This window comes from Poecilia mexicana, unplaced genomic scaffold (genome assembly GCF_051168715.1).
Source record: "Poecilia mexicana isolate PSO_F unplaced genomic scaffold, ASM5116871v1 scaffold_6, whole genome shotgun sequence".
Taxonomy (NCBI): domain Eukaryota; kingdom Metazoa; phylum Chordata; class Actinopteri; order Cyprinodontiformes; family Poeciliidae; genus Poecilia; species Poecilia mexicana.
This window is the reverse complement of record NW_028263375.1, coordinates 3,283,230-3,294,443: the sequence shown is the minus strand read 5'-3', so window position 1 is coordinate 3,294,443 and position 11,214 is coordinate 3,283,230. Positions and strand designations below refer to the sequence as shown.

Here is an 11,214-nt window from a genome sequence, read left to right as displayed (position 1 = left end):
AAAATGACAGGTTGGATGTAATTTACTCCAATTCAAGAGTTGTAGTTTCAATTTATTGAAATTATGACACAAAAGATGCACTGAAACCTCAAAACGCTCATCAGTAAACCAAAATAAATCCCGCTGAACAGAAGTCATGCGGCAGGATCATAAAATGAATCAACTTAAATTTACTCAAAAAAACACAAACTCAGTAATTATTTAGAAATCATTTCAGAGGCTCAGCAGTTCCTTCCTCCAGCAGCAGAGGGCGGCGTGGGGCCGCTCAGATGAAGCCGCGGCGCGGCGCGGTGGGTCGGGCAGCAGCTAAACGATGCCTTATATGGGCATGAGATGCGGCGCGAGCACTGAGAACGGGCTATTTCCTGGTGACGATGTGTCGGGGGGTCAAAGGTCATAGATGCCCGGGGCTCCATCTGGTGTTCATTCAACAGTAAAGTCCATTGACTGCATTAACCCCAATCCAGGCTGGGCAGCATCATGCTGGGTATTATAGGATGTTGCTCCTTCAATCATCATCACCATAGCAACATGAGGAGACCATAAAGTCCAAAGGAAAATAGTTACTGGTTCCACAGCTTCGATCCCACAGGCCCATCTGGGTCGCCATGGCAATGGCTGTTCTCTGGACAAGCTCTGAGACCAAAACCAGAACCAGCTGGACTCTGGAGCTGATTAGGTGATTTATTAATTTAGAGGTTGAATAAAGTGCACACCACACTTTTCAGATCTTTATTTGTGGAAATGAATCTTTTTCCTCCCGGTTCAGGTTTTACTTTTCTGTTTGCAATGTGAAAAGTTAAAAACAGACAGGTTGCCGGATGAATGCCGTCCCAACTGCTGTCAGACCCAGTTAAACCCAGTTAGACCCAGTCATTCCCAGTTAACCCAGTAAGTCCCAGTTAACGCAGTCAGTCTAACTGACTGTCTCCCTGTTGCGGAGCCGCAGCAGCTGATTGGCCGACCCGGGCTTTGGTCCCGCCTCTTTGCAGGTGAGAACTTGTCTTTCAGCTTCCTGCCTCATCTGACTCCTTTTATGGTAAAACTCTCTGCTGAGCTGCTCGACAGGAAATCCTTCATTTGAATGAGAAGCTTGAAAAGCAGAAGTGGCTCTCTGTAGTCACTGACCTCTGACCTCCACCTGTCCAGAGGAGCTGCTGCTGATGGGGCAGCTCATCATTCATATTTCTGACTCTGCAGAGCAGTTCAGAGGATTCTGTGGTTCTAAACCTGAGAATGGTTTTCCACTTCCTGTCTCTCCTCCTGCAGCCGCCAGCAAGTCAGAATCGGGACGACTGAGCAGATTCCCAACCAGCTGCGAGGAAAACCTGAGCTGCTCCTGCCTGCATCCCGACACCCTGCAGCTAGTGCTGCGTGCAGCAACATGTTTCTGCCGAGTCGTTAGCTTTGTGTTTGCAGACGTTTCCCACAACTTCCTCATTGTAGTTGTTCTGAGACAGCAGCAGCCCAGAAGATCAAGAACCCCAGCGCTAATGCTGCACGATGCTACTGCTGAACGATGCTAATGGTGCACGATGCTACTGCTGAACGATGCTAATGGTGCACGATGCTACTGCTGAACGATGCTAATGGTGCACGATGCTACTGCTGAACGAGGCTAATGCTGCACGATGCTACTGCTGAACGATGCTAATGCTGCACGATGCTACTGCTGCACGATGCTACTGCTGAACGATGCTAATGCTGCACGATGCTACTGCTGAACGATGCTACTGCTGAACGATGCTAATGGTGCACGATGCTACTGCTGAACGATGCTAATGGTGCACGATGCTACTGCTGAACGATGCTACTGCTGAACAATGCTAGTGCTACACAATGCTAATGCTGCACGATGCTAATGCTGCACGATGCTACTGCTGAACGATGCTAGTGCTGCACGATGGTAATGCTGCACGATGCTACTGCTGAACGATGCTACTGCTGCACGATGCTAATGCTGCACGATGCTACTGCTGAACGATGCTACTGCTGAACGATGCTACTGCTGCACGATGCTAATGCTGCACGATGCTAATGCTGCACGATGCTACTGCTGAACGATGCTACTGCTGAACGATGCTAGTGTTGCACGATGCTAATGCTGCACGATGCTACTGCTGAATGATGCTACTGCTGAACGATGCTAATGCTGCACGATGCTAATGCTGCACGATGCTACTGCTGAATGATGCTACTGCTGCACGATGCTAATGCTGCACGATGCTAATGCTGCACGATGCTACTGCTGAATGATGCTAATGCTGGACGATGCTAATGCTGCACGATGCTAATGCTGCATGATGCTACTGCTGAACGATGCTAATGCTGGACGATGCTAATGCTGCACGATGCTAATGCTGCATGATGCTACTGCTGAACGATGCTAATGCCGGACGATGCTAATGCTGGACGATGCTAATGCTGCACGATACTAATGCTGCATGATGCTACTGCCGAACGATGCTAATGCCGGACGATGCTAATGCTGGACGATGCTAATGCTGCACGATGCTACTGCTGAACGATGCTACTGCTGCACGATGCTACTGCTGCACGATGCTAATGGTGCACGATGCTACTGCTGAACGATGCTACTGCTGAACGATGCTACTGCTGCCTGATGCTAATGCTGCACGATGCTACTGCTGCAAGATGCTAATGGTGCACGATGCTAATGCTGCACGATGCTACTACTGAACGATGCTACTGCTGCACGATGCTAATGCTGCACGATGCTACTGCTGCCCGATGCTAATGCTGCACAATGCTAATGCTGCAAGATGCTACTGCTGCACGATGCTACTACTGAACGATGCTACTGCTGCACGATGCTAATGGTGCATTTTGCTTTGGGACATTCAGGTCAGAACCTTTACTCAGCAGTTCAACAGTAACTATGCGGTAATAAACAGTAACTAAACAGTAATAAGTACTAAATTAACAGGAATTAGGTAATAAACTGCAATAATGAGCAGTGATAAACATGAGTGATTGGTCTGTTGGAGCGGGTTGCTAGATGTGGGCAGGGAAATACCTAATGGGCGCAACATTGCCAAGGGCAGGTCCGGTGGATCAACAAGTCTCCAAGACTCTGGACTTGTTCAGACACCTCCAGACTCTGGTCTCTTCAGAACCAGGGTCTTGTTCAGAGTCTGGTTCCAGGTGTTAGCCAATCAGCTGCTTAAGAAGCTTTGCTGTGATAAGACTAGAGTTGCTCCGTCCACCGGAAGCAACCATTGGTTCAACTGATGGACAGAGACCCAGTTTTGGTTCAAGAACCAGAAAGGAGAAACGTTCTCCATAAAACAAGACAGACTTTGGTTTGGGTCAGCTCTAGAACAATAGCTGGGCTTTCTGCCAGAACATGTGACTGCTGCAGCGTGTGGGGCATGCTGCGGCGAGGAGGCGGCCTGAGGAATGCAGTAACGTTCTGCCGGTCCTTGTTCAGACTCCCACACTTCTGCATGCCAACATTCCCTTTACATGCAGAGCTGCGTCTCTGACCGGACAATCTGCCCGTCGGCCCACTAGTTACTGCAGCTAACCCCTCAATTCAGCTGCAGAATTAGCATGCTAACCCCTCATTCAGCTGCAGAATTAGCATTAGCATGCTAACACCTCATTCAGCTGCAGAATTAGCATTAGCATGCTAACCCTTCATTCAACTTAATGGACCCCTTGAACAGTAACTTGGGTTCAAAGGTTACTTTTCTGTGACCAGTAGGCCTGGAATTTCATGGTTTTCATGGATGTGAAATCTATATGAAAAATGTATTTAGAGTTAGGGTTAGCTGTGTGCTAACAGCTAACAGTGTTTTGGCGTCTGTTGAAAACCACATGCAGCTTCCTGACTCAGAATCCACCCTGTTAGATCAGCAAACATAAGGTCTTAAAATGAGATTCAGACACACAGACACCCGGAAAAGCAGAATCTGGAAAATCCAAACATCAAATTTTATTTTGAAATGATTTGTTTCTGTTTTCTTTTTTGCATGATTTTTTTTGGAAAATCTTCACCAATGTTAAAAGATAGAAAAATGAAAACAATAAAACTCTTGTAGAAACTTATAAAGACAGAAAAATGATGCCTTTTCTTTATTCTTGGGGGCAGGGAGAGTTGAAACAGAATAAAACCAAGCACCTCACATCCTGCAGGAGCAGCCAATCACAGCGCAGCGTCCTCCAGCTCCCATGATGCACCTCTCTCCATTAAGGCAGCCTTTGCCAGCCCGTCACCATTTGCATGAACCGATCTGCATTTTCAGAGTGGGTCCTGAAGCAGCTGCAGGTCTCCATGGCAACAAAGGAGCTAAAGCTAACAGCTAGCAGCTTCAGGCCTCTGAAGATGGAGGCAGGTTCCGTCCTGGGTGAGCTGGTCCAGGTCAGAGGTCAGGCCCAGCTGACACGGCGGCGTGTTGATGAACCTCAGAGGTGTGGATGACGGGTGTCTTTAAGGTGCTGATTAAACCTGCTTTTAGTTGAGTAACAAACACCTAAATGTCTCGTTTGCTTCACTTCTAATGAACAGGATGAAATGGGGTTCTACGGAGCGCTTATGGGTACCAACTATATTACTTTACAGGCTACAGCTAATGGCTAGAGATTTTAAAACAAGTCCAAACTAAATATTTTTATGAAGTTTTAGAAAATATGTAGTTTGCTGTAAATTGTTGTTACATGGAAACGTTCAGAAGAAAACTCTTCTTAAGCTGAAGACCCTCCTGTGATGAAGATAATAACCATTCATACACATTTCACAGAACCCTAGTCATAGAACATGAACTATCCCTTTAAGACCTTGGGGCTTCAGCTGTTAGTTTTGTCAGAGCATTAGCATTTTCAGCTAACAGTGTTAGCTTTACATAAAGAAGTGGAAGAAATGGCTGAGAATCATTTTTTATAAGACCGATGGAAACAAAATAAACCTAAGACCGAAGCTCCAGGCTGGATCCCCGATTTCCAGTTTTGGTGCTAAAATAAGCTAGGCTAGCATTTAGCGCTCACTAATCCCAGCTTCTCCAGTAAGAGCTCTTCCTTTAGCAGGTGCAGAATGTTGTTTCTGGTACCAACAGGTTAAAGTGGGGATATAAGCACCTGGCAGACGACACGAAGCAGATGGCGTTTCCTGTAGGATCAAGTTTTCATCAAGCGGTGTAAAAATCTAGGTTTAGTGGTCATCTGTGCTCTTTCCCTTCCTGAGAGGTAGCAGCCCCGCCCCAACACTCCCTCCCCCCAAACCCCGTGTCCAACCGCGCCCCGTTCCCCGACCCGGTTCCCTCCACTGGACCTCCTCTACTCGGCCTGAGCGTCGTAGTTGGCGCCGCCGGCCTTCTTCAGCTCGGAGCACAAGTATTCCTCCTCCAGTTCCCGCGGCTCGCTGATCATGAACTCCTTGGCAAAGTTCTGCAGAGAACAGAGTTGCGGTTAAAAGGAACCACAGGGTGCCGACAAGCAGCTGGTTCAGTTGTGGGCCCGGTTCCCCCGGTTCCTACCTGCACCACGTCCTTGACGAGCGTCTTGTCGGTGCTGATCTTGGCGCGCTGCAGGCCGCCGACGCGCTCGCCGATCCAGGTGATGAGCGTGAACTTGGCCCGCTTGCTCATGGCGTCGCCCGTCGTGAAGCGGACGAAGCCGAACAGAGGGATGTCATCTGGGGACGAGGAGAACGTGAGTGGTTCTGCAGAACTCTGACCCAACTAACACCAGTTGGTGATTCTGATCTGAACCACCAGCTGGGTCCGGAAACATCAGAACCAGAACCGGATTCTCATTCCTGATCTGGATCTGCCGTTCATTAAAACATTGTCCAGTTTATACAAAACGCAGCGTTACATTAAATCCAGATTATTTCAGCGCAACTCGGTCAGAGTCGAGGTCAGCCGATCAGAATCTGGATCAGAATCATTGTAAATACAGACGATCCAGATTCAAAGCAGAATGAAGCTGGAATGGAGCTGGACACGGACCTGGTTCTGGTCCCGGACCAGAGCCAGTTATCTCCAGTCCTGCTCCTCCCCCACCTGTTGCTGAGGAGAGTGAAGCAGTGCCACCAGGAGTCTGATGAGCTAACAGAGCAGCCATGTGGCTCCAGAACCAGCAGAACCAGGCGGGCCGATCAACTGGACCCAGAGAAATCAGAACCTGGATACAAGGCAGCAGTTCTCAGCGGATCAGAATCCGGGTCAGAGCCTGAACTCCCTGGAGGTTTTGTGTAGAAACGACTGAAATATCTGAAGCAGTTTGAGCTAAGAGGTTCTGACCCGGTCCAGTAAAAGCTTCCAAAACCTCCGTGAAACAGCAGAGCTGCTCCCAGACCAGCAGAATTACTGGATTGGGTCAGAACACCGAATCACCGGATCTGATCAGCTCGTTCATTATTCCTGTTTCTGTCACAGATTGAGGAACCAGAACCAACAGAACCCAGCAGCCTGACCTGAAGCACTCCACCGCCTGTACTTCCTCAGGCACTTCCTGTTTCGTGGCCCCGCCCCTGACTCGAAGGAAGCAGCAGGGAGACGATGAGGCAGCAGAACCAGAACCAGGACAGAATCTCCTGACCGTTTCTATTAAAAAATTAGAAAGTCCCATTTTCTGCTATTCCTTAAAGGCATCACAGCCAGGAACCGTTTTCCTTTTGTCAACTCACACAAACCATAACCAGAACCTCCAAGAACCTGGACCTTCTCCAGCCTTGAGGCAAAGTTTCACATTTTGATTTTCAAATAAAAGAAAAACTGGAAAATTCAATCTAAGAAAAGAGCTGGAGGCTCGCCGGTCGGATTCTGGTACTGGTTCTGGAACCAAGAAGTGGGTTTAACATCCCAGACCATTTGAGAAGGAACCTGCGCTGAGCTGAGCCGTCATCACTTCCTGCTCTGCTGTCATCACTTCCTGCTGCTCTCCAGGATCTGATTGGCTCCTCCCTCTCAGCGACTCGCTGCTAAATAAGGAGCTCGGAGACCCGAGAGCCGCTGAGCAGGAAGTGCTGCAGCAGAACCGGTCCGAGGCTGCAGCAGAACCTGGGCCGCCGCATCACGGTCACTGAACACCTGGCTCCCAGCTCCGCCTCACCTGTGCACAGCTGCTTGAAGTCCTGGTAGTCGGTCCCCACGCCCGCCGGGACGATGGTGGAGCCTTCGTACTTGAACGCAGCCCTGCAGGAACAGCAGCATGTCGTTACTGCACCGAACAACCGAATGTCACCAATCAGAGATCAGCTGGGTTCTGGTTCTGACTCCAGAACGGGTCCAGGTGATGGTCGGGATCCCCCCTCCTAGAATGGTTCCTGTGACGTCACAGCCTTCAGCTCCATGAATACAGAACAAAGTGAATTAGTTCTGCCCCGCTGGGCCTCCCCAGCACCAGAACCGGGCCGCTGGCAGCCGGAACCGGACCGGAACCGGGAAGCTGCGTTAGGAGGTGAAGCAGCAGGTGCGCCTCTTCGTTTCTAATAAAATCTGTGAATTAATGAGGCAGAAACAAACCCGAGCTCCTCTAATCTGCAGCTTCAGAATCCGCTTTGTGTGAAAGAAGCTGCTCAGATTTAAACAGAAAAACCAATTTAAAGGTTTCCTCCTGATTACATGAAATAAAAACCGGACTAATCAGGGGTTTTACCAGCCGAAGAACTTCAAACTAGTCGATGGTTCCGATTCTGGCCCGTTTTATGTCTGTGACACGTTTTTTTTAGAGAATAAAGAGTAAAATGTGTTTTTCTGAATGGACTCACCAGCTGGTCTCCGTGTTGTCGTCTCGAACTTGGTTGTAAGCTTCTCTGCAGGCCTCTTTATCGATCTGGGTCGTCATGGTTCTGGAGGAAAATACACCTAAATTGGACCGAACCGGATTGAAACTGCAGCTGAGTGGAGAGGAGGATGCTGAGAGGAGGACGGGAGTGTGCGGGAGAAAAGAGTGGCGGTGCGGTGCGGGGCGCTGCGGGAGTCGTTGAGTTAACGGGACGAAACGGCGCTTCTGCTAGAAAGTGGCTTCATTTCCTGGATGGGTCCACTTTATGGGCGTTGGTGCTGTTAGTCAACCAGGCTGCAGGCAGGAGACGCGATCACCTCCTCCTTCTGGCCGCTCGGCGTTTCCAGGGGGCGCTGTCAAGCTGCGCCAACACGCAAACACAGCTTCCGGGACCGACTCTTCAAAATAAAGTCCACAGGCAGAGGAAATCTGGAGAGACTGACTCAAAAAAGACTCGGGTTTATTAACAATTTCGATCTGAGGTGAATATTTGACTGATGATCATGATTACACTAAAATGAAAAACATTTTGAATATTATTTGGTTATCTGGTTCTTGTTTGCAATGTTGCCATAAAGAAGAAGAAAAAGCTCCCAGCTCTTCAATAATATCCTGATTATTCATCAAAAAACTGAATGTGAACAGTTTTAACTCAACTTCATGTTTATGATGAAATCCACAAAGACAGACTGTGAAACTACCAGTCCACAGAAACTTAATGGAAATAATAACACAAGTATTAAGACTCCAGCATTATTTACAACAGCTGACAGAACCACAAACATGGCCTGCTATCAATTACTTCACAGGGAAAATTACATTAATCTGCACATCAACACCAACCCATCTATACCAACCCAACATCCACGTCTCATCAAGAGATTCACCATCCGTCTGTCCAGACAGACTGCAGAATGTCCCATCTATGTGAAAACTCTGGAAATTTTAAATATGGCCTCATGTAAATAAAATAAAATCAATCAATCAATCAATCAATCAATCAATCAATTAATCAATCAATCTCCATCTTTTATTCTGAAGGGTGAATGAATCATTTCCGGTTCCGGCTTCACTATATCGGATCTGATTTGATTTATTCCTGTTTCAATGAATCAAATTCTGAATGTTTAATAAAAGCCGCTCTGGTCACAGTTTCTGCTTGTCATTGATTGTTAATTATTAGTAAAAATAAGCGGTTGATTTCAGGCTGAAAGCCTCATGCAGCAGGAAGTTCTGCTTCCGTTCTCCATCACTGCCACCTGCTGTGTGGGAGCAGCAGCGGCAGCATTCTGCCCCCTGCTGGTGACTCCGGTGTCTGCAGCTCTGATGCTGACAAAGCTGACACAAAACCACTTCAGTTGATGTAAAACTCAAAAATCTCAAACAGAAATTATAAAATGTCTGTAAACAGATGAATAAAATGTGCTTTTGTTTAATTTTGAGTTTAGGTTCAAATGACATGACTTTGATTCATAAATCAGGATAAATTATCTTGTTATTTTCTGTTTCATTCAACATTTTGGAACAGAAATCTCCAGCTTCATATTTTAATTTTAATGGTTGAAAAATTATAATTTAGGTTTAGAAGATGGAATTAAGATGTTGCCATAATTCAGATCATTCAAATATCTTTAAAGAGTCGTGGAAGGTGATGTTGTGGGTAGAAAGAATGTCCAGTCGCAGTCAGTCTCACAACATATCTGAAGAGGCCCCTGACTGAAGACTGTTGCTATATGCCAGTCTCATGACTGTCATGACTCACTAACAGCTCAACATCAATAGTTCAGATATTATCTAAGCTTTTGAGATGCTAATCTGCTGCTAATGATTATTAAAAAAAGAAGAAAAATATTTTATTTTATTGACACCAGGAGGTCTGACAGGAAGTTGACCCGCTGACCTTCTGACACAGCCCTTCAGTCAATCTGAGGTCAGAGGTCAGGGAGTCACTAATCCAAGTTAACGTACCAGATAGGACAGCTGGTTCTGGTTCTCTGGTTCTGGTTCCGTCTCTCCAGTGGGGATCAGAAAGAGTCATGGTGCGGAATCATTTCTAAAACTTAAATATTTATTATCATGTTAAAAGTAGTACATTTTGTTGAAGTTATGAGAAATATATGTTTAAAGTTCTAGCAGATTCTCATAAAAGCAAGTTTTTATGTTTTTAATTCATTTAAAAAAATCATGAATGAGAGTTTTAATTTCTAATGAGGGTTTTATTTTATAGTGATAAAGTGTTGAGATGCTGGATGGAATAAATAATCACGATAAAGGTCATGTGGAAGTATCAATGATAAAACTCATAAATCTGATGCCATGAGGAAGTGACGTCAGACTGATGAAAACTGCAAATAACCTGTTGACTTGTTTACCTGAAAGGCCCGGACCCAGCGCTCAGCGCCTCTGTGAAGCGTGGACTCAACGTCACATCAGGGTTCAGGGACAGATCGGCCCTGGGTCGTAACTTCACATCCAAAATGGCGGCACTGGTCACTGTTTAGGCATTCTGCTGCCAAAATGTACAACTACAACAAAACAGATTATTTTAAATGTACAGTAAAGGTATTTCTGCTTTCCCAAGTCATTGTTGGAGATATGTTTTGCTATGACTTGTTGAATACAGAATATTCTATGTAATCACTCATGTTCAGTGAGACAAAAATTATTTCAGTACTTTTGAAAACTGTTTTTATTCTTGTTTGTTGGGACAGCTCGCTCTGTGAACTTTGCCATATTTCCAAGATGGCAAAAAATACACATTAAAATGTTCTAATATTCAATTTATCAGTCTGTCATTTGACTAATAGAGACATGAGTTTTACTCATAAAACCATCTGTTTTATGCAGCTAATAGCTTGGTATAAAGTGGAGCTAATAAAGATCAAAATAAGAACAAACATAAGGCATATATAAAAATTTAAAAGAAATGCCTGATGCTACATTGTGAAAAATATAAAGACTAGTGGAACTAAAATGTTATTTTTAAAAGAAACTATGAATGTTGTGACTTTATGAACCAAATATGTAACAATAATTCATCAGGAGCTCCGACATCAGTTTTCTCCTCTAGTCTGAGAAGAAAACATTTGTTTAAAAATCATGATGATAATAAGAACCAAACAGCTTTCTATTCCAGCCCCACAAAAACGTAAGATATTAATAAAGATATTAAATTCATAATTATGTGTAACGTTTTCCCTATAATGACTTTCTGTAAAAGAAATTCAAAAATAAATATCAATTCCTGGTTTTTGTGACTGACATTTTGAGATAATAAACATTTTTTCAGTTGAGAATTAAAGATTTTAGAAAGATTTCAAAAAGTGGATATTACACAAGAAATCTATTCTATATTTAAGTTTTAATATAATACAATTTGGTCGTCTAACAGGGATGAGGAGTTAAATAAGTATATAATTAATCCTAAGTTTTATTCACAAATACTGCTTTCTAAAAATCACCTCC

At 45.2% G+C, this 11,214-nt stretch overlaps 1 protein-coding gene across 1 annotated transcript; it reads right to left on the bottom strand.

Annotated features, from left to right (window-relative positions):
* Positions 1-3,934: 3,934 nt before the first annotated feature.
* cotl1 (coactosin-like F-actin binding protein 1) lies at positions 3,935-8,089 on the bottom strand. Its single transcript, XM_014977825.2, has 4 exons — positions 7,733-8,089; positions 7,075-7,157; positions 5,496-5,653; positions 3,935-5,406 (listed from the first exon to the last, which is right to left on the bottom strand). The coding sequence occupies exons 1-4, from the start codon at positions 7,807-7,809 to the stop codon at positions 5,296-5,298; spliced, it is 429 nt and encodes a 142-aa protein (XP_014833311.1). The 5' UTR covers positions 7,810-8,089; the 3' UTR covers positions 3,935-5,295.
* Positions 8,090-11,214: the final 3,125 nt, after the last annotated feature.

Bases quoted from the DNA above. Each gene is read 5' to 3' on its own strand.
- cotl1 (XM_014977825.2), bottom strand. From the start codon at position 7,809: ATGACGACCCAGATCGATAAAGAGGCCTGCAGAGAAGCTTACAACCAA. The intron at 5,654-7,074 runs GTGAGGCGGAGC...CCTCGTCCCCAG, and splicing joins CTTCAAGCAGCTGTGCACAG to ATGACATCCCTCTGTTCGGC. The intron at 5,407-5,495 runs GTAGGAACCGGG...TGTTCTCTGCAG, and splicing joins TCGTCAAGGACGTGGTGCAG to AACTTTGCCAAGGAGTTCAT.